The 23974-nt window shown below is 40.4% G+C and overlaps 1 protein-coding gene across 4 annotated transcripts in view; it reads right to left on the bottom strand.

Moving 5' to 3' along the window:
• Positions 1-23974, bottom strand: part of GK (glycerol kinase) — a 78777-nt gene that overhangs the window by 45548 nt on the left and 9255 nt on the right. For all 4 annotated transcript variants that reach the window (XM_082865190.1, XM_082865191.1, XM_082865192.1 and 1 more), the window contains exons 2-4: positions 21940-22013; positions 19685-19791; positions 12532-12609 (exon numbers count right to left, since the gene is read on the bottom strand). In XM_082865190.1, the coding sequence (XP_082721316.1) occupies positions 12532-12609; positions 19685-19791; positions 21940-22013 (259 nt within the window). The remainder of the gene's footprint in view (positions 1-12531; positions 12610-19684; positions 19792-21939; positions 22014-23974) is intronic.

The following is a 23974-nucleotide window of genomic DNA, read 5'->3' as shown; positions in this document are numbered from 1 at the left end:
TACTAAAGTTCTCATTAGTATAGTAAAGTATACTGTACTAAAGTATACTAAGTATACCATAGTCACTCAAAATTAGTGACTCTTGCCTTCCTGGATATTAGTTCCTACTAGGAATAATATTTTTATATTAAATCATGAATTGTGCTCTACAGAAAGCTACCGATATGAAGGTCATATTGCACTAGGCTTGCCGTGTACACCAATCAACTTCAATAGTGAGTGACGAAACCTGGACAAGAAGAGGGGAAAGAGCTGGGCCATCCTAGTTAGGCCAGAACGTTTCACCGGTAACATTAGTGAAATGTGAATATGAACACACTAAATATCAATTGATTCAAGCCTTTCCCCACTCAACATCTGAACCACCTGTGTAGTTTTGTGCTTCTTTATCAATTTAGTCTATGGTGCATTTGTAAACCCAAACCTTCTTTTCAATACTACTTAGAAGACAGCAAGGCCTGTAGACCACTAAAAAAGAGTTGGTTTTGGAAGGAAAAGGCTTAGAAAAAGGTGGAGAGTGGGGTGGAGGGAATCCTTTGGAAAATAGTGATGAAGATAATGCTAAGAGGGAGAGAAAAAAGTGCCAGAGGGATGAGGAAAACTAAAGGTAGGGGAGAGAAGTCAAAGGCCTGCTTCATTCAGATCCAGGGCCACAAAGCTGCTGCAATCCACCTGTGAGGCCATCATGGTAAATGGCTGCATCATGGCACAGTGACTGGGAAGCAGGGATGCATTTTACCTATATCTCAGATACCACACCAGTGCTCACCTCGCCTATCACAGAACTAACACATGAATTCTTAAAACAATACGAAACTTCTAAAACAGGCCACCTCTACTCTCATAAGCATACCATTATAAAAGATGTCAGTAAACAAATACACCTTTATTGCGAGGAAGAACAAATAGCCTTTCTCTCAGTCTTCAACTTCTTCACCTAGCCTATTTCATGTCCACTAATAGGCCCCTGAAATTCTCCTCTCTGTTACTGTACTGGGGGTGCGTGGATTGCTTATCGAGGACTCTGAGCCATAAAAATGGCGACACAAAAGGCAATTAAAAAAATGTAGACTGCCCCTCTCATTTGCTTGCCTATAACAAATACTGCTCAGCAGTTATATAATTTACTAAGCAAAGAGAGAAGAATGAAGAGGAGCAGGATAGGCCTTCAGTGACAGATTTACAAGAGAGAGGGACAAGGAAGGAAGAAAACATGGGGGGGGGGGTAAGAGGAGAAAACCCACAGACTCTGATATAAAAAAAAGACAAAGAAGCTCAAAGACAAAGATATGTAAAAATCTGATTCTGTTTCCATCAATCCCACCTTGTGTTGTTTTAAGATAAAGTTGCTACAGATTTAATATTGTGTTGATATTCTCAACTGAAAACTTGCACGGAGATATGACATCTTAGTGTTTTCCTAGATGGAATAAAACTGGAGGTAGAATCTACCCTTGTCATCACTTAGTGGCTTCTCTTCCCAGCTAATTACTCTTCTGTCCTCCTTTTCTATGCCCCTTCCTCGTCTAGCCTCCAAATTCCTATCCCTAGCCTCTGTGTCACAAAGGCAAGCAAGGTGATTGCCTGGTTTGTCACTATATGCCTAGGGGTCATCACAGAACCTGTCTACAGAAAGGTACCTAAACTTCTGTTGAATCAATTAATTTTACCTTCATTCCTATGGTGAATTCTTCTGTTATAAACTGAGACTGACTAAGTTAGCAACTTTTAAGTCTACATTTTGAACAACCTCTTTACAACAGAGCTACAAATTCTAACTGTCCAGAAATGAGCTTTGATTGCAAGTCCAATATTAACCTTGTCCAAGAAAGAAAGCCATTTTTCTCCCACGTTGGTACTCTTTCAGTATTACTTAATTTCCTTCTGTTCTCTCAGGGCTAAAAATCTTGCAGCCCTGTTTTATTTTACCCTCAACTTTATGCCCTATTCAATTTCCAAACATACCAGCTGCATCCTTCCTCTGAAAGGTCTGGCAAAGTTGTCTCTCCATTCTTACACTCTAATCCCATTAGCTCATTAGCAGTCTCAATTAACTCCTTTGCTAGATTTTACTGAAGAGAGTAATCTTGTCCTTTTTAATATAATTACTTACATGTCTGGATATAAATGCTTTCTATTTGTCCTTCCTTCCTGTTTCTACTCCTTTTTCTTTCCTTCTTTTTCACAGTCATTCCATTTTTCCCCTTTATAAGCCTGTGACTTATACACTATTCACTCTCTTACTGCTTACCCTAGAGATTACAACATGCATCCTTGACAATACTGGGACCACAAGACACTTTAACCTCATCTACCCCATATTCCTTTCATGTACTACTGTTGCCATGTAATACTTAAAATTTTAATATATTTTGAATATCACAATACATTATTTCTTTATACAGTCAAAATTCATTTAGATTGACCTACATATTTACTACATTTATTATCTAGATTTAAATCTATTTAAATAGATTTAAATCTATTACCTAGATTTATTATCTAGGCCTCTGCATTCCTTCCTGCATTGCCAAATTTCCACCTGAGAACATTTTTTTCCTTCTCCCAGAAAAACATTATTTATTTATTTAATTTATTTATGTTTTACATCTTTATTGGAGTATAATTGCTTTACAATGGTGTGTTAGTTTCTGCTTTACAAGAGTGAATCAGTTATACATATACATATGTTCCCAAATCTCCTCCCTCCTGCATCTCCCTCCCTCCCACCGTCCCTATCCCACCCCTCCAGGTGGTCACAAAGCACCGAGCTGATCTCCCTGTGCTATGTGGCTGCCTCCCACTAGCTAGCTATCTTACGCCTGGTACTGTATATATGTCCATGCCACTCTCTTGCCTTGTCACAGCTTCCCCTTCCCCCTCCCCCTCCCCATATCCTCAAGTCCATTCTCTAGTAGGTCTGTGTCTTTATTCCTGTCTTACCCCTAGGTTCTTCATGACACTTTTTTTTTCTTAAATTCGATATATATGTGTTAGCATACAGTACCTGACTCTCTCTTTCTGACTTACTTCACTCTGTATGACAGACTCCAGGTCCATCCATCTCATTACAAATAGCTCAATTTCGTTTCTTTTTATGGCTAAGTAATATTCCATTGTATATATGTGCCACATCTTCTTTATCCATTCATCTGATGATGGACACTTAGGTTGTTTCCATCTCCGGGCTATTGTAAATAGAGCTGCAATGAACATCTTGGTACATGACTCTTTTTGAATTATGGTTTTCTCAGAGTATATGCCCAGTAGTGGTATTGCTGGGACATATGGTAGTTCTATTTGTAGTTTTTTTAAGGAACCTCCATACTGTTCTCCATAGTGGCTGTACCAATTCACATTCCCACCAGCAGTGCAAGAGTGTTCCCTTTTCTCCACACCCTCTCCAGAATTTATTGTTTCTAGATTTTTTGATGATGGCCATTCTGACTGGTGTGAAATGATATCTCATTGTAGTTTTGATTTGCATTTCTCTAATGATTAATGATGTTGAGCATTCTTTCATGTGTTTGTTGGCAGTCTGTATATCTTCCTTGGAGAAATGTCTATTTAGGTCTTCTGCCCATTTTTGGATTGGGTTGTTTGTTTTTTTGTTATTGAGCTGCATGAGCTGCTTGTAAATTTTGGAAATTAATCCTTTGTCAGTTGCTTCATTTGCAAATATTTTCTCCCATTTTGAGGGTTGTCTTTTGGTCTTGTTTATGGTTGCCTTTGCTGTGCAAAAGCTTTGCAGTTTCATGAGGTCCCATTTGTTTATTTTTGTTTTTACTTCCATTTCTCTAGGAGGTGGGTCAAAAAGGATCTTGCTGTGATTTACGTCATAGAGTGTTCTGCCTATGTTTTCCTCTAAGACTTTGATAGTTTCTGGACTTACATTTAGGTCTTTAATCCATTTTGAGCTTATTTTTGTGTATGGTGTTAGGGAGTGATCTAATCTCATACTTTTACATGTACCTGTCCAGTTTTCCCAGCACCATTTAGTGAAGAGGCTGTCCGTTCTCTACTGTACATTCCTGCCTCCTTTATCAAAGATAAGGTGACCATATGTGCGTGGGTTTATCTCTGGGCTTTCTATCCTGTTCCATTGATGTATCTTTCTGTTTTTGTGCCAGTACCATACTGTCTTGATTACTGTAGCTTTGTAGTATAGTCAAAAGTCAGGGAGCCTGATTCCTCCAGCTCCGTTTTTCATTCTCAAGATTGCAATGGCTATTCGGGGTCTTTTGTTTCCATACAAATTGTGAAATTTTTTGTTCTACTTCTGTGAAAAATGCCAGTGGTAGTTTGATAGGGATTGCATTGAATCTGTAGATTGCTTTGGGTAGTAGAGTCATTTTCACAATGTTGATTCTTCCAATCCAAGAACATGGAATATCTCTCCATCTATTTGTATCATCTTTAATTTCTTTCATCAGTGTCTTATAATTTTCTGCATACAGGTCTTTTATCTCCTTAGGTAGGTTTATTCCTAGATATTTTATTCTTTTTGTTGCAATGGTAAATGGGAGTGTTTTCTTGATTTCACTTTCAGATTTTTCATCATTAGTGTATAGGTATGCCAGAGATTTCTGTGCATTTATTTTGTATCCTGCTACTTTACCAAATTCATTGATTAGATCTAGTAGTTTTCTGGTAGCAACTTTAGGATTCTCTATGTATAGTATCATGTCAACTGCAAACAGTGACAGCTTTACTTCTTCTTTTCCGATTTGGATTCCTTTTATTTCCCTTTCTTCTCTGATTGCTGTGGCTAAAACTTCCAAAACTATGTTGAATAAGAGTGGTGGGCTTCCCTGGTGGCGCAGTGGTTGTGAGTCCACCTGCCAATGCACGGGACGCAGGTTCATGCCCCGGTCCGGGAGGATCCCACATGCCGTGGAGCAGCTGGGCCCGTGGGCCATGGCCGTTGGGCCTGCGTGTCCGGAGCCTGTGCTCCACAACGCGAAAAGCTGCAGCAGTGAGAGGCCCGCGTACCGCAAGTAAAAACAAAAACAAACAAACAAGCAAAAACATAAAAAAGAGTGGTGAGAGTGGGCAACCTTGTCGTGTTCCTGATCTTAGTGGAAGTGCTTTCAGTTTTTCACCATTGAGGACGATGTTGGCTGTGGGTTTCTCACATATGGCCTTTATTATGTTGAGGAAAGTTCCCTCTATGCCTACTTTCTGCAGGGTTTTTATCATAAATGGGTGTTGAATTTTGTCGAAAGCTTTCTCTGCATCTATTGAGATGATCATATGAGTTTTCTCCTTCAATTTGTTAATGTGGTGTATCACGTTGATTGATTTGCATATATTGAAGAATCCTTGCATTCCTGGAATAAACCCCACTTGATCATGGTGTATGATCCTTTTAATGTGCTATTGGATTCTGTTTGCTAGTATTTTGTTGAGGATATTTGCATCTATGTTCATCAGTGATATTGGCCTGTAGTTTTCTTTTTTTGTGACATCCTTGTCTGGTTTTGGTATCAGGGTGATGGTGGTCTTATAGAATGAGTTTGGGAGTGTTCCTCCCTCTGATATATTTTGCAAGAGCTTGAGAAGGTTAGGTGTTAGCTCTTCTCTAAATGTTTGATAGAATTTGCCTGTGAAGCCCTCTGGTCCTGGGCTTTTGTTTGTTGGAAGATTTTTAATCACAGTTTCAATTTCAGTGCTTGTGATTGGTCTGTTCATATTTTCTATTTCTTCCTGATTCAGTCTTGGCAGGTTGTGCATTTCTAAGAATTTGTCCATTTCCTGCAAATTGTCCATTTTATTGACATAGACTTGCTTGTAGTAATCTCTCATGATCTTTTGTATTTCTGCAGTGTCAGTTGTTACTTCTTCTTTGTCATTTCTAATTCTATTGATTTGAGTCTTCTCCCTTTTTTTCTTGATGAGTCTGGCTAATGGTTTATCAATTTTGTTTATCTTCTCAAAGAATCAGATTTTAGTTTTATTGATCTTTGCTACTGTTTCCTTCATTTCTTTTTCATTTATTTCTGATCTGATTTTTATGATTTCTTTCCTTCTGCTAACTTTTGGTTTTTTTAGTTCTTCTTTCTCTAATTGCTTTAGGTGCAAGGTTAGGTTGTTTATTCGAGATGTTTCCTGTTTCTTAAGGTAGGATTGTATTGCTATAAACTTCCCTCTTAGAACTGCTTTTGCTGCATCCCATAGGTTTTGGGTCGTCGTGTCTCCATTGTCATTTGTTTCCAGGTATTAAGTAGTGTATTGTTTAGGCTCCATGTGTTTGTATTTTTTCCAGATCTTTTCCTGTAATTGATATCTAGTCTCATAGCGTTGTGGTCGGAAAAGATACTTGATACAATTTCAATTTTCTTGAATTTACCAAGGCTTGATTTGTGACCCAAGATATGATGTATCCTGGAGAATGTTCCATGAGCACTTGAGAAAAATGTGTATTCTGTTGTTTTTGGATGGAATGTCCTATAAATATCAATTAAGTCCATCTTGTTTAATGTATCATTTAAAGCTTGTGTTTCCTTATTTATTTTCATTTTCGATGATCTGTCCATTGGTGAAAGTGGGGTGTTAAAGTCCCCTACTATGAATGTGTTACTGTCGATTTCCCCTTTTATGGCTGTTAGTATTTGCCTTATGTACTGAGGTGCTCCTATGTTGGGTTCATAAATATTTACAATTGTTATATCTTCTTCTTGGATCGATCCCTTGATCATATGTAGTGTCCTTCTTTGTCTCTTCTAATAGTCTTTATTTGAAAGTCTATTTTGTCTGATATGAGAATTGCTACTCCAGCTTTCTTTTGGTTTCCATTTGCATGGAATATCTTTTTCCATCCTCTTACTTTCAGTCTGTATGTGTCTCTAGGTCTGAAGTGGGTCTCTTGTAGGCAGCATATATATGGGTCTTGTTTTTGCATCCATTCAGCCAATCTGTGTCTTTTGCTGGCAGCATTTAGCCCATTTCCAATTAAGGTAATTATCTATATATATGTTCCTATTCCCATTTTCTTAATTGTTTTGGGTTTCTTATTGTAGGTCTTTTCCTTCTCTTGTGTTTCTTGCCTAGAGAAGTTCCTTTAGCATTTGTTGTAAAGCTGGTTTGGTGGTGCTGAACTCTCTCAGCTTTTGCTTGTTTGTAAACGTTTTAATTTCTCAATCAAATCTGAATGAGATCCTTGCTGGGTAGAGTAATCTTGGTTGTAGGTTTTTCTCCTTCATCATTTTAAATATGTCCTGCCACTCCCTTCTGGCTTGCAGAGTTTCTGCTGAAAGATCAGCTGTTAACCTTCTGGGGATTCCCTTGTGTATTATTTGTTGTTTTTCCCTTGCTGTTCGTTTTTTTTTTTTTTTTTTTGCCATACGCGGGCCTCTCACTGTTGTGGCCTCTCCCGTTGCGGAGCACAGGCTGCGGATGAGCAGGCTCAGTGGCCATGGCTCATGGGTCTAGCTGCTCTGCGGCATGTGGGATCCTCCCGGACCGGGGCACAAACCCGTGTCCCCTGCATCGGCAGGTGGACTCTCAACCACTGCGCCACCAGGGAAGCCCTCCCTTGCTGCTTTTAATATGTTTTCTTTGTATTTAATTTTTGACAGTTTGATTAATATGTGTCTTGGTGTATTTCTCCTTGGATTTACCCTGTATGGGATTCTCTGTGCTTCCTGGACTCGATTAACTATTTCTTTTCCCATATTAGGGAAGTTTTCAACTATAATCTCTTCAAATATTTTCTCAGTCCCTTTCTTTTTCTCTTCTTCTTCTGGAACCCCTATAATTCAAATGTTGGTGCGTTTAATGTTGTCCCAGAGGTCTCTGAGACTGTCCTCAGTTCTTTTCATTCTTTTTTCTTTATTCTGCTCAGCAGTAGTTATTTCCACTATTTTATCTTCCAGGTCACTTATCCGTTCTTCTGCCTCAGTTATTCTGCTACTGATCCCTTCTAGAGTCTTTTTCATTTCATTTATTGTGTTGTTCATCATTGCTTGTTTCACCTTTAGTTCTTCTTGGTCCTTGTTAAATGTGTTTCTTGCACTTTGTCTATTCTATTTCCAAGATTTTGGATCATCTTTACTATCATCATTCTGAATTCTTTTTCAGGTAGACTGCCTATTTCCTCTTCATTTGTTAGGTCTGGTGGGTTTTTATCTTGCTCCTTCATCTGCTGTGTGTTTTTCTGTCTTCTCATTTTGCTTATCTTACTGTGTTTGGGGTCTCCTTTTTGCAGGCTGCAGGTTTGTAGTTCCCATTGCTTTTGTTGTCTGTCCCCAGTGGCTAAGGTTGGTTCAGTGGGTTGTGTAGGCTTCCTGGTGGAGGGGACTAGTGCCTGTGTTCTGGTGGATGAGCCTGGAACTTGTCTTTCTGGTGGGCAGGTCCATGTCTGGTGGTGTGTTTTGGGGTGTCTGCGGACTTATTATGATTTTAGGCAGCCTCTCTGCTAATGGGTTGGGTTGTGTTTCTGTCTTGCTAGTTGTTTGGCATAGGGTATCCAGCACTGTAGCTTGCTGGTCAGTGAGTGAAGCTGGGTGCTGGTGTTGAGATGGAGATCTCTGGGAGATTTTCACCATTTGATATTATGTGGAGCTGGGAGGGCTCTTGTGGACCAGTGTCCTGAAGTTGGCTCTCCCACCTCAGAGGCACAGCACTGACTCCTGGCCGCAGCACCGAGGGTCTTTCATCCACACGGCTCAGAATAAAAGGGAGAAGAAGGAAGGAAGGAAGGGAGGGAGGGAGGGAGGAAGGAAGGAAGGAAGGCAGGAAGGAAGGAAGAAGAAAGAAAGAAAGAAAGAAAGAAGAACGAAAGAAAGAAAGAAAGAAAGAAAGAAAGAAAGAAAGAAAGGAGGGTGGGAGGGAGGGAGGGAGGAAGGAAGGAAGGAAGGAAGGAGGGAAGGAAGGAAAGAAAGAAATAAAGAAGATAAAATAAAGTAAGATAAAATAAAATAAAGTTATGAAAACAAAAAATAATTATTAAGAAAAAAATTTTTAAAGAAAAAAAACGGACAGATAAAACCCTAGGACACATGGTGGAAGCACAGCTATACAGACAAAATCTCACACAGAAGCATACACATACACACTCACAAAAAGAGGAAAAGAGGAAAAAATCATAAATCTTGCTCTCAAAGTCCACCTCCTCAATTTGGGATGATTCGTTGTCTATTCATGTATTCCACAGATGCAGGGTACATCAAGTTGACTGTGGAGCTTTAATCCGCTGCTTCTGAGGCTGCTAAGAGAGATTTCCCTTTCTCTTCTTCTCACAGCTCCCGGAGCTCAGCTTTGGATTTGGCCCCGCCTCTGCGTGTAGGTCGTGGGAGGGTTGCTCAGATGGGACAGGGTTAAAGGAGCAGCTGCTTCGGGGACTCTGGTTCACTCAGGCCGGGGGGAGGGAGGGATACTGAGTGCGGGGCGAGCCTGCGGCGGCAGAGGCCGGCATGACGTTGCACCAGCCTGAGGCATGCTGTGCGTTCTCCCAGGGAAGTTGTCCCTGGATCCCGGGACCCTGTTAGTGGTGGTCTGCACAGGTTCCCTGGAAAGGGGGTGTGGATAGTGACCTGTGCTCGCACACAGGCTTCTTGGTGGCAGCAGCAGCAGCCTTAGCGTCTCATGTTCGTCTCTGGGGTCTGCGCTGTTAGCCGCGGCTTGCACCCATCTCTGGAGCTCCTTTAAGTGGTGCTCTTAACCCCCTCTCCTCACGCACCAGGAAACAAAGAGGGAAGAAAAAGCCTCTTGCCTCTTCGGCAGGTCCAGACTTTTCCCCGGACTCCCTGCCGGCTAGCCGTGGTGCACTAATCCCCTGCAGGCTGTGTTCACGCTGCCAACCCCAGTCCTCTCCCTGCCCTCCGACCGAAGCCCGAGCCTCAGCTCCCAGCCCCGCCCACCCCGGCGGGTGAGCAGACAACCCTCTCGGGCTGGTGAGTGCCAGTCGGCACCGATCCTCTGTGCGGGGATCTCTTCCCGCTTTGCCCTCCGCACCCCTGTTACTGTCCTCTCCTCCGCGGCTCTGAAGCTTCCCCCTCCGCCACCTTCAGTCTCCACCCGTGAAGGGGCTTCCCAGTGTGTGGAAACCTTTCCTCCTTCACAGCTCCCTCCCACTGGTGCAGGTCCTGTCCCCTATCCTTTTGTCTCTGTTTATTCTTTTTTCTTTTGCCCTACCCAGGTACGTGGGGACTTTCTTGCCTTTTGGGAGGTCTGAGGTCTTCTGCCAGCGTTCAGTAGGTGTTCTGTAGGAGTTGTTCCACGTGTAGATGTATTTCTGGTGTATCTGTGGGGAGGAAGTTGATCTCCGTGTCTTACTCTTCCACCATCTTCTCTTCGTAACTCCAGAAAAACATTATTTAGTTTTTCTTTTAGTCGGGGTTTGCTTGTAATGATTCCTATAAGTCCCTGTTTGTCTTTGCCTTTATATTTCACCTTCATTTCTTAAGGATATTTTCACTAAATATAGAATTCTAGGTTCACGTTATTGTCTTTTAGCACTTTAAATATTTCGTTCCATTGTACTCTGTTTCTTTGAGAAATCAGCTGAAAGTTTTAGTGTTGGTCTCTTGAAGGTCATATCCTCTGGCTACTTTAAAATCCTTCTTTTTATCTTCAGGTCTCAGCATATGTTTGTATACGGCTTTATGTGTATTTATCTTGCCTGGGGAATCATAGCGCTTCTTGAATTTGTGGCGTGATATCTTTCAACAGTTTTGAAAAACTTTTATCATCTATCTCTCTTTCCTTTTCGTTTGGGTCTCCAATTACAAATATGTTGGACCTTCTTACCTTACCCCATATTTCTCTTAGATTCTTTTCTGTATTTTCTAAACCTTTGTCTCTCTGTGCTTTAGTCTAGATATTTACTTCTGATCTCTCTTCCAGTTCAGTAACTCAGCTGTGTCTAATACGATGTAAAACTCATCAACTGAGTTTAATACAGTCCTAGAATTTCGATCTTTAAATTTCCATTTCTTTGCTAAGATTATCACTCATCTCAATGAATTCCTTGAACATGTAGATGATGGTTATTTTAAAGTCTGGTAACTCTAATATCAGGATTTCTTATTGGTCTGCTTCTAATGTCAGTTGTTTCTTTTGGTTTTCAGTCATTCTGTTTTGAATGCCTGATATTTTTTAAATAGAAAACTAAAAAGTGTAGAAGAAAAAGGAATGAGTAAATAAGCACATCTCAAAAAGTTTTTCTAGTGAAATATTTACTGACATCTTTCACTTATGCATAACTTCAGCTAACCTAGTTGCATTATTTTAAAATGATAACTCAAAGTCCAAAGCTGCATTTTTACAATTCCAAGTTTAGAGTTTAACAGAAACTTTCTGGTTCCTGTGAGTAGGCCCTTCCTTTCATGAGGGGGAAAACAAAAAGTAAAACCTTAACTAGTATAAGAAGTTGGCTAACATTCGTCTGTGAAAGAATACTCTCCTAGATACTAGCCATTAAAGTTGTAATACCCTGCTTATATTCAAAATGCGCTGCTCATGAGAATGAGAACAAAATAAAGCTTTAAAAGAGGTACTTTTGTGTAAGAGAACCTTTGGTTGCAATTCTTTGACCTTTTTTGCATCTTGAATTTTTTATCACAGATACAGAAGACATACTAAATGCTTTCTTATAACACAATAACATTAAAGACCTTCATTTTTTATAAAGATTATTTCCAAAGGAATTCACACTACTCTTACAAGGCACCTTGTTAGTATATTTTCTGCTTGAATATCACTTTTTTCCAATCAATACTAAAGTAACTAAATATATTACTAAAGTAACTGTAAAGTAAAAAGAGCTCACTCTATAAATCATCCCATCTCTGACAACTTCTGCCTCCACTGTCCAACCCACAACCTGTTACTTTATTGACTAAAAAATTGTGCTTTGCTATTTGCGACAGAATAACGCCTTTTAGCGACTGTATATTTAGAACAAAACTTTCCTTTTAGCAAGTGACAGTGTCATTCAGTGCTCAACTGTCATGTGCTACTAAGAGTGAGGCTAAAAATATACCCATGGTTATTTACATTTAATAAGATGTGATACCTAATGGTGGTATATTTGAGATTGAGCTTTTGAACCCCTGCTGAAATCGCCAAGTTTGTAGCAGAAGGAGCTAAAATTTTGACATTTTATTTTCATAAGCTCAACAGAGTCCATTCAAATTTCTAGATGGGAAGAACAAGCATACAAGTACTTTATGGAAAGGTAGAGAAGGGAATGGGGACATCTGTAATCTTGATTTTTGAGGGGAGGAGGAGGTGAGATCCCTTTCAGGTGTCAGAAACAGCAGGGATTATAAAAAGTTCTGGTAACAATGACTCATTTGTATAATGCAAATTATCAGGAAGGGGCAAGCACAGGAAAGAGTTAATTCAAATTGGGAATAACTATCTGAAAATGGTAAATATATAACAACTCATTTCTTAGAGGACTCTTCAGCCCAACCCATGAGATTATAGGGAACATGACTACATGCTTTGTTAGCCAGATGTTTTAGTATGACAACTCCTGCAAGTGGAGAAAGGCCTTGAGTTTGACACCCATGCACAAGAGCTTACCCACAGCATTGTAGAGAGGCTCTCCAGTTAACTTGTCCCAGACTACAGTGGTTTCCCTCTGGTTACTGACACCAATAGCTTTAAAGAGAAAGTTAAACAGAAAGGATTAAAAAAAAAGCAGAAATCTGAGGAAAGTTCTCACTTTTTTTTTTTTTTACAGGCACAACTAAACATAAAAATTTGAAGAAAAACATTTGGAACGTCTGTGGTGGTACTGAGTTGATTTTCTTTGACTGGCCCAGGAAAAGCGAACCACCAATGTCAACTACTTCTTTTTCTTTCTACAGACTTCTCCCTGCTTCACTACCAGCACACCATAACATGGACCCAGATCAACAGCCAAATAAAAGACTCGCAGGTTGCCTTATAAATAGGGAATGCAATAACTTCCCGACTTTACGATACCCAATTTATCATGCTGCGGAGACCAACAATAACCTCATTCGTTTATTTACTAACTGCCACAAGAAATTTCCCTCCGTGTGTGTGTGTGCACACATGCCTGTATTTTGAGAAAATAGTCACAGATAAAATCCTTCATGCTGGGCAAACTCATAGTTAGAAATTCAGTTTTCTTCATGTATTTTAATAATATGTTACAAGACATAGAGTTTGAGGGACTCCCCTGGTGGCAGAGTGGCTAAGGCTCCACGCTCCCAATGCTGGGGATCTGGGTTCGATCCCTGGTCAGGGAACTAGATCCCACATGCATGCCACAACTAAGAGTTCGCATGCCACAACTATGGAGCCCATGTGCCACAACTAAGGAGCTGGCGAGCCACAACTAAGGAGCCCGTGAGCCACAACTAATACCCAGTGCAACCAAAAAAACAAACAAACAAAAGACATAGAGTTTGAATCAGGCATAAGTACAGTATGTGATGGCAATTACATTATACTAACCTATAGACAACTCAAGGGCTATAGTGACAGTAAGTTACTATAAGTAAAATACTATTCCATACCATCTTACTCAGTTCGGCTTGATTCAGCTAAATTGGAGGTTCTCAGACTTGGTTGTACATTAGAATCAACTGCAGAGCTTTTAAAAAATACCGGTGCCCAGGCCCTGACCCAAATCTTCTGATTTAACTACCTGGGGTAGCATCTGAGCATTGGTATTTTTTCTTAATACTCCCCAGGTGATTCTCCTGTGCAGAGTTGCACACACTGGGCTAAAGGATGGAGCTTTTCCACAATTTAAGATTAGGACAGACCTTAAAGGCTATATAATCAACCCACCTTATGCTCAAATCTCTGGAATTGCCTGTTACGTGACCATTCAGGCAGCACTTCTAGTGAAAAGATACTCACTACCTCTCTCCAGGCAAACAAATCTCTACTGTACAGCTTTGCTATTTAAAAACAATTCGTTTCCTCATTGCTTCCACCTATAGATCTTTGTTACATTCTTTGGAGATACAAAGAATAAGGTGAATCCTTCTTCCACATGTCAGTCTTTCACACTTGAAGCAGCTATTCTGTCCCTCCAGGCTTCTCTTCCCCTGTCTAGGCTAAACAGCCCAATTTCCTTCCACTGCCCCACCTCCATAGGGCACGGTTTAAAGTCCCTTCACCACCTCTCCTAGGAACATGCAACTAACTGTCCAAATTACTCAAGCTGTACACCCAGAATAAGACATACTAGGAATGTTCTGACCAACAGAGAGCTGAAGGGGACCAGCAGCTCCCTTGTTCTAAATAATCTTTATCCAATGCAAATATACTTACTTTATTTAACACCTTTTCTAGAGGTATAAAGATGAATGAGATTCTACTACCAGGAAACCTAGAGGCATAGGGTAAAAGGAAGAGATTTGAGGGTGTTTTTTAAAAAATAGAAGGCCAAAAGGTCTGTAGGAATAAAGGAAGAGAAAGGAGAATGTGGGGGGAAAGGGGTCTGGAAATGAATGGGACACGGTGCTGATTGTTGTAGTGACAGGAGGGGATGGGATTAATACACAGGTGGAGGGAGGAGCCTCAGTAGGGCGGAAGGCTATTGCTTCCCTTGTAATGGAGGGAAGGGGGCAAGAGATCCAGACATTAAGTACTGGGACAGGAAGTTGAGGAATTTAGACCCCAGAGCCTCAATTTTCTCTGTGAAGTAGAGCGCAAGGTTATCTGTGAAAGCAGGGACTGTGAAGTTTGGGTGCTATTCAATAGAGCTCAGGCTCTGAAGCCAGACTGCTGGGGTTCAAATTCCAACTCTTCTGCTTCCTAGCAGCATGATCCTGGGTCTCAGTTTTATCTTCTGTAAAATGGAGATGATAAAAGTTCCCATCTTACAGGGTTACAAAAAGGAAAACCTAAGTTAATGCATATTAAAACAGTGCCTGGGACATAGTAACCACTCCATAAATGTCACTTATTGCTGCCATTCATTGTCATCATTGTTACACAGAGACTGGAGTACCAGTTGCAAAGAATGGGACTGAGCTAAGTGGGACACATAAAGGAATTCCGCAGCAGCACTGTGGGCACAGCAGAGGCCAGAGACCTCGGCGGGACCTTGGCAATGGTTGTTAAGGTGGAGTACTGTGAACGTGATATGTGACAACTTTACAATGAGGGCTCACAATGAATTCATGGTCTACTAAACGCTCCTATTCTTCCCCACTGCATTAATTTCCCATTAACTAGCTGGCTGCTTCCTTAGTTGCAATCCTGGAGTTTCTTTTTTTATATATAAATTTATTTATTTTATTTATTTATTTTTGGCTGCGTTGGGTCTTCGCTGCTGCCCGCAGGCTTTCTCTAGTTGCGGCGAGCGGGGGTTACTCTTCGTTGCGGTGTGCGGGCTTCTCATTGCGGTGGCTTCTCTTGTTGCGGAGCACGGGCTCTAGGCACACGGGCTTCAGTAGTTGTGGCATGTGGGCTCAGTAGTTGTGGCTTGCGGGCTTAGTTGCTCCGCGGCATGTGGGATCTTCCCAGACCAGGGCTCGAACCCGTGTCCCCTGCATTGGCAGGCGGATTCTTAACCCCTGCGCCACCAGGGAAGTCCCAAGCCTGGAGTTTCTATTCTATGCCCTTCACGCTACCTTTTTTTATTGGCTCATTCTAACTGGTATTCAGAACATTATCTAGAGCTATTTTGATCTGATTCATTAGTCACGGGTTTCATTCTAACCGCTTCTTCTTTCCCCTCTATCTTAATTTGGTTCCTTCATGCCAAGCAAAATTGCTTTTCTTGCAAACAATCGAAGTCCAGTGAACCAGCTTCTCAGGATTCTCTTCCGGCCACAAACAAGTCTAGTACCGGTTTCTCCCGACACAGGCCTTATGCATTGCCTCTGAACTTCTAATTGTGCTAATTTCTTGGCATTTTTACCCTAAAATCCTCTATGTTTTTCTATGTTTCTTAAAGAAAACTTTTCTGACTGCTAATCCCAGCACATGTGCTTCTCTTAATAGTTCCCAATTTTAATTCCTTCTTTTTCAGAATAACATGTTTAGGTTTTATAATCCTCCACCCTAGTTCACCTACCATAAGAGCAAATGAATGTGACGTGCAAGTCTTTTAGCTAGAGATACTAAAATTACTGGACAATATAAAACCTAACACATTACTCTCGTATCTAGCAGGTCCATGCTTCATCCATATATTCTTTTTCAGGGGATTTTTTTTTTCTCAAAACTGAGTGTCACTAGTACAATTAACTAGTTAAATGCTATATTCAAAATCTGGTTAAATTTTGCTTAATATTGCCTGTGAAAAGTTATAATCGCAGTTAAGAAAATTTACTTCGAAAAAAGCCTTTGGAAATACTCCAGAATGTTATCATTGTTGTCTTGGTGGAATTATAGATGACATGCACCCTTATTTAAAAATAAAATTATAATTTCTAATTGGAACACATTTCTGGAGAAAACAACAACAACCACCCAATAAACGCACACAGCAAAACAATATGAGTCCCAGAGGAAGGCTCTGGGGCTACTAAAAGCGCCATTGGGAAGAGGTAGAAAGCTTCCATGTCTGGCAGACGTGTGCCTGTGGCAAGTTATACCACTTGCAAGGGAGATATGGCCATTGCTGGGAAGCCCTTTAGGACAAAGAGTGCCTTTCTGAGAGGCCAAGTCTCAGAGGCGAAGGAAAGGTGGGTGGATGTGTTGGCTAGGGCGAGGCAGTGGGTGTGCGGGCTTCCCTGTCCTCTAAGGGTGTGAGAACTACTATCTAACCTAATCACTGAGGACTTGATGTTCTCAACTTTGTAACAGTGTATGTTGTATTTTGCTTGGATCTCATGAGGGAGGACGAATGAGACTATGTGGTATTGTAACTCTTTATAGTTTGTATTTCCTTCAGTCCAGTGACAGGCAAACAGAGCGGCCCAGCTCTCTAAGCCAAGATGGAAAGAAGCAGCCTATTTACTTGTCTTGGGCTCAAGTGAGCTGTTAAACTGGAAAGTGAACTTTAATTATGGAGACATTGTTTATAGGGACCTGAAATCAACAAACTTTGGCAGATGAGGACAACTAAAACCAATGAAACTGGAGTTTGCCAAAGAAATACAACCAGCTATGATGAACTCAATGATTACCAGGTAAGATGATAAATGAATCACCCTTTAGCTGGAAAAAACTCATTTCTTTGCCACTTTGCAACCAAAAACTCAAGTGGTTTTTGAGGTTATTATCAGTGTGGCTCAGGAAAGAAAGCACTGGACCAGGAGACAGGGCAGTTGTGCTTTCATGTTATACCACCACTAAATAGCTACACGACCTGCAAAGGGTCCCTGTTCTCTCATTTGCAGCTAGGTCTAAGTGATGGAAAATCCTTTACAGCATTAGGGTTCTGTGACCTAGAGCTCTATCTAGGCAAGCAAAAGCTTGGCCCTTGACAGTGCCAATTCAATAAATTACCTGGAAAAAAAATTTTTAACACAACTGGCCTGGTATGGAGGGGCTTGTGGAACGTTCTCTTCCTTGGCCATAGGCTGGTAGTTGTTGAGAAGGAAGTGCTGGGTCACTTTGGTTCAGGTATGGGTTTCACACTGGCCAGACACAGAGGAGCGTAGAGCAGAGAGCTGTGTGCTCAGTATTCTTACAGACAGTGCAAGTGGAAGACAAGTGACCGGGACTGGGGTTATGTGTCATCTTCACGAACACCACAAAAACAAGAGAAAAACGAATGCCACCTGAGTGGGTCTAGAAGGCCAACATGCCACAGCCTACCTCACCTGAAAGGGAGGTAGAATGAGGTCAAAATCATGGCCAATGGCTCTGGAATCTACATCGTGAACATGGCATTCCGCCACCTAGATTATTTACATCACTGGTAATGGATATTTCGACAACAGAGTGTGCTACTGAATGCCTCTTACACGTTTACACTGTTTAGACCATGAAAGCTGTGAGGACAGTTCAAGGAAATTGACCAACAATCACTTTGACAGAGGACTCATCTAAAACTTGGTGAATGCAACTGTAAAAGAAGTTTGAAGTACTTCACTTAGATGTAGAGATAAAATGAAGGTAGGATATTAAAAAACTGTTAACAAAATATCAACTCGTACATGGGTATTTCTTGTAAAAATCTGCAGTAACAGAAATATCACTGTTACATTTTTCCATTAATCTGTGATTGGATTAACATGTTTCCCCCATTGGACAGCAGCACGACCCTATTTGTGCTCCACTGTTTCCCTAGCACACTTAGCACATCGTAGGCACTCTTGAGTTTGCTGAGTGACTGGTTTTGATTATACTTAGCCTTTTTTAAAGTGAGTTTTATTTATACAAATAAGGGAAAGTCTGGAAAAAAAATCAATGTTTCAACTCAGGAGTGCTGGTAAATTTCCGAGCCAAGATGACATGAATTAAGGAACCACCACCACCAACTGATGGTTCCCCGTATCTAGAGTCAAACTACCTAAGAAAGAAAAAAAAAGTAGCCCTTGAATGGTGAGCTTGAAAAATTTAAACTCTAAGGAGATGGCAATTACCGTATTATGCTTCCACCCTTTACACTAGTAGCATATCAATTTTAGATGACTGGGTTATTTTTTTTCTCCCTTATGAATGATGCAAAGCCAAACTCAGGTAGATATTCTATTAAAACTACTAGGAATTAAAGGGAGATACTTGTAATAACCTAACACTCTCAGACAATTACTTAAGGGAGATTTCAAAAGTGAAGTGCTTTGATTTCAAACAACCTCCCCCCTCCCCAAGCTGTTCCTTATTCTAGTCTTACTCTCCCCAGTAAAGGGTATCCCTGTCCATCCAGGAGCTCCAGCAAAAACCCCAAGCCTCATCTGTGACCCATCTCTTTCCCCCACCCCACTACTCTCTCTGCTACCCTGACATCCAATCCATCAGCAAGCTCTGGCCCTTTCTCCCCACCTCCACTGCTACCACTGTCAATCAAGTCATCGTCCTCTCTCTCAGGACTTCCACGGCGGCCTCCACACTGGTCTCCTTGTGTCCACACTTATGCCTTTACTGTTCACTCTCCACAGTGTTCCGTACAGCAGTCAGGAAGTTGTTTTTAAACTGCAAGTCAGATCCTGTCATCCCCTATGGCCTTGCTTAAAGTCTTCTCATGGCTCCGTGTGATACTAAGAATAACATCCAAACTCCTAACTGTGGCCGACAAGGCCCCGTCCACTTCTCAGATTTCAGTTCCTTCTGAAACCCCTTACCCACCCAACCTCACCTGTCACCCTTCTTCCACTGTATTTTTGACAGGCTGGCCTTCTTTCTGATCCAGGAATGGGCCAAAATTATTCCCACCTCAGGCCCTTTGCATGTGTTGCTTTCTTTTCCTCTAACATTTTCCCCCCAGATATTTGCATGGCTGGCCCCTTTTGGCCTTTGACACCGCAGCAAAAGTGTCACCTCCTCAGAGAGGACTTCTCTGGCCTTCCAATCTAAAGGAAGCCTCTCTGTGCACACTCTAGCATATCACTGGGTTTTACTTTCTGTATGGAACTTATCTGCATCTGAAATTAGCTGGTACTTATCTACTCTTACTGTTGGTCTCACTCCCACCAAAATAAAAGCTTCATGAGAACAGGGACCTAATCTTCCTGTTTATTGTTGTATCCTCAGTTCTCAAAGAAATGCTTGCCACTGCATGGGCACTCAAGTATGTGCTGGATGAATGAATTTAATTGAGATAATCATATATAGAGTAAAATATGAAAAATACCTTTTATGTTGGAAATATCAATATTGAGCTGTCCAAGTTTCTCACACGTTTTCTCTATACACTCATAGACAGAATGCAGAATTTCCTTAGGGTCCTGCTCCACCCATCTTCAAACAAAAGAATGTATTTGGTTAGTCCACAAGAGAGCAAGACACATATAATTTATTTCTCTAGAGATGTTCACTTATGAGGGAGTGGCTGCACAAATCGAAGAAAATCAGATAAGCAAAGCACATCCAATATTCTAAAGAAATGATTTAAAGAAGAGCCTATTTACTTTACATTTTTATTATTCTTCATATAGTAATTAATTATTTGAAAGGAGGTAAGTAATACCAGGCCACAAATAGCAAATATTCTACCTATTTTTAAATCATTTTTCAAATCCAGTAAGAAACTGGTTCCCCAATTCTTTATATTCTGTGGGTGTGATGAATTCTGATAGACTATCTTTATGTTTCACTAGTCATTAGTCAGTTTTAAACAGACTAGATATAGATATTATTCTTTTGATACACTGACTTACTTACTTATATATCTGTGTATTTATTTATTTATGAAGCAAAACAAATTCTAAGAAGTCAAATAAGTATACTAATCTCTTTTGTCATTTTATTTCCTAAAATGTTTTGTTAGAATTTAGGGGAAAAATGTACATTCCTTCCAATAACTATTTCATGTAGACAAGTGACTGGTCCCAGTTTTCAGACCCAATCCCAGTGCAATTATGGTTAAGGTACAAGGACCTCAGAAGGATGAATGGCTCATAATAAATGAAAAGGAAGAATACCTGGGAGAAACAAATGGCATACTTTTTCTATGCAAAAGTAGAAATGACACAAGTTAAAAGAATCCTACGCTAGAATCTGGAAGTAGCAAGGGAATTCCAAATGCCTTTCTTCTCTGCCTTCCTCAGGTCTGCCTGGCTTTCCTGAGCTTTGAGTTCTGTCTCTAAATTCTCTTTTTCCAAAACCCAATCTCCTTCCACATATTTCTAATTTTTGTCCCTCCAAGTCTAGCTATTCTCTCTCTAAATTGCACTGGGATCAGGCCTGTGGACGGTCATTCTAATGCTGCTAACATATCAATAGCTTTTATTATTAAACAAAGGAATTCTCTAAAACATAGGAGAAAATTTTTAACGGAAAATTTGGTAACACACTGTTTTCCCTCTCTTTCTTAAATTGAAGTAAATTTTATGATGAAATGAACAGATTGAAAGTGCACAGTTTGTTGAGTTTTAACAAATGTATATACTAATCTAACCAACACCCCAGTCAAGATATAGAATATTTCCATTGCTCCAGAAAAGTTCTTTCATGCCTCTTTCAAGTCAATCACACACTCCACAGGCAACTACTTTTCGGATTTCCATCATCCTAATTAGTTTAGCCTCTTCTTGAATTTCAGATAGACCCATGCAGGATGTATTCTTTTGTGGCCAGTTTTTTTCACTCTCCAGGATATCAAAGAGATTCAACCGTGTCATTGCATGTATCAGGTCACTTTTGAAAAACTGTCAAACAGTATTTCATTGCTATCGTTCTACTGATGGCAGACGTTTGAGGGGTTTCCAGTTTGGGCTAGTATGAACAAAGCTACTATAAACATTCATGTAGATAAGTCTTCCTATAGGCATATGCTTTCATTTCTCTTGGATAAATTCCTAAGAGTGGAATGTTGCAGATGTATGATTAATTTTATAAGAACATGCCACACAGTTTTTCAAAGTGGCTGTATTATGAATATCAAATTTTAAATAAAATACTGTATAATATATGTACTATATAATACATATATATAAGTAGTAATATCATAATTACTATATATGAACATTGTTCCCCAAAAGGATGATTTTAGTATTAGATGATAAGATATATGAATGTTTTTTAAAAACATATCTTTATTTAAGGAAAAAAACCCTTACATGCAAATCAGCAAAGCAGCAGTTTGGCAATGATGGACACACAGGACTAAATGATTTCAAAGTCAACGTGGAATTTCTGATATCTAATACTCCTTTGCTTTATTACTTTATTATCGCTTCCTTTTGTCACTGAATTCCTAAGCCATCAATCATCCACATGTTTTTGCTGAGCTACCAAGTTACTGCTTCTTTTTTTGACTAATACCTATCCCTCACGTCTTCTCAGGAGGGTGTTTGGTTACGTTTACTTTACAAAAGCACAGGGCAGGTGGGGTGAGATGGACTAATAAACATGATGTACATTTACATATTAAATTAGGAAACATACCCTTCTCTTGGAAACTCTTGTTTTATTTCCACTTGATGATGACTAAGTAGTTCGGCTGTTTTTGAATTGAAAACCTGAAAAATATATTGCAATATTAGTGTAAAAATGCAGGTAGAGAGCAAAGATGTTTAAAAGTTATTCAGTGGGCTTCCCTGGTGGCACAGTGGTTGAGAGTCCGCCCGCTGATGCAGGGGACACGGGTTCATGCCCCGGTCCAGGAGGATCCCACATGACGCAGAGCGGCTGGGCCCGTGAGCCATGGCTGCTGAGCCTGCGCGTCCGGAGCCTGTGCTCCACAACGGGAGAGGCCACAACAGTGAGAGGCCCGCGTACCACAAAAAAAAAAAAAAAAAAAAGTTATTCAGCAACTGAAGTTCTTATTCACTGATAGAAAAATCATTTCAGATGAAATGCCTTACAAGATGTTCTACTTTCTCTTCAGATAGAATCATGTAAGTTATAAGGTAGCTTAAGAAATAATAACTTCTCTTTAGATAAATGAAAATCTATTAAAGATAAAGCTAAAGAGGCAATTCCTCATTCTTTAAAACAAATGGTTCCAGGTGCAGGAAACTTAATACATCAACCAATTAATAGTATGGATTTCTTTTAGAGAATAGGAAAACCAAAAATAAAAGAGAGCTGGCCAAATGCTGATAGTGATAGTATATGGTTCCATTCTGCATCTATCTTGGATGTGGAGACAGGAGTCAATAGATGCCCAGGCAGGAAAGTATACTGTGTAAATTCCTTTGAAGGGAAGTGTAACAATGCATCTAGCTCTTAGGAGAGCTAAGTAGAGCCATATCAGCAGGGGAAGAAGAGTGCCGTGGCATCAAGCTGAGTGCTCTCTGTGACATGCTTGTCATGAATTGCTGACCCTTGATGATAAAACATTAAAACTAATGAATGAAAGCTACCAGAGAAGAAGTGCAGTACAAGCCTCCACAAATTTAAAACCACTAAAACAACACTTCTTAAAAACTTAGCAACCTTTTCTCAGATATATTTATTTCTCACCTGGGTGTACCTATATTTAAGTATCAAATTACTTAGTCTTTCAGAGTAAGGATTCATATTTTAATTAAAACTAACTTCCAAAATCACTATAATTGCAGCAGTAAAGTCACATCCAATTAAGAAAGTGTTTCCAGGCCTAGGTTTCCTGTGGGAGAAAATTACTTGCTGAATGCAGACTAAGGAAGAAAGTAATAAGGGAAAACACACAGTGGGTCGGGTTGCTGCTCCCCTCCCTCCCCACCACACACATCATTTTTGGGGGAGGAAGTAATAAACATAATGAAAGCAAGAAGGCAAATTCTCAAGTCCTTTGAGGAGATAAAATATCTTACACGGCAAAGGTTAACTTGATACATCATAAATAAAAGGCACTTGGCTGAAGCCCATGTAATAGCCCAGTAATTTACAACTTAGCATTGGGTAGGTCTCTAGGATGTCCACTCCAACTGTCCCATTTTATCTGCTGAAGCATCTCTAGGGCCTAGAATAGTGCCTGGCATAGGGTTTGATAATCAGTAAATATTTGCTGAATATCTAAAGAACTGTGGTCTATCAGGTACTTACTAGGAAAAAATTATTAAATAAAATGGGAAATGGGGACTTCCCTGGTGGTGCAGTGGTTAAGAATCCGCCTGCCAATGCAGGAGACATGGGTTTGAGCCCTGGTCCGGGAAGATCCCACATGCCACGGAGCAACTAAGCCAGTGCGCCACAACTACTGAGCCTGTGCTCTAGAGCCCGCAAGCCACCACTGAGCCCGCGTGCCGCAACTACTGAAGCCTGTGCACCTAGAGCCCATGAGCCACAACTACTGAAGCTCACGCGCCTAGAGCCCGTGCTCCACGAGAGAAGCCACCGTAATGAGAAGCCCATGCACTGCAACAGAGTAGCCCCCGCTTGCTGCAACTAGAGAAAGCCCGCGCGCAGCAACGAAGACCCAATGAAGCCAAAAAAAAAAACACACACAAAAAAAGGTGAAATTAATTTTAATAACATTTTATTTAAACCAATATAT

The sequence above is a fragment of the Leucopleurus acutus genome (assembly GCF_964270905.1).
Source record: "Leucopleurus acutus genome assembly, chromosome: X".
NCBI lineage: Eukaryota > Metazoa > Chordata > Mammalia > Artiodactyla > Delphinidae > Leucopleurus > Leucopleurus acutus.
Note: the sequence above shows the minus strand (reverse complement) of the source record. Positions and strands in the feature narration are given on the sequence as shown.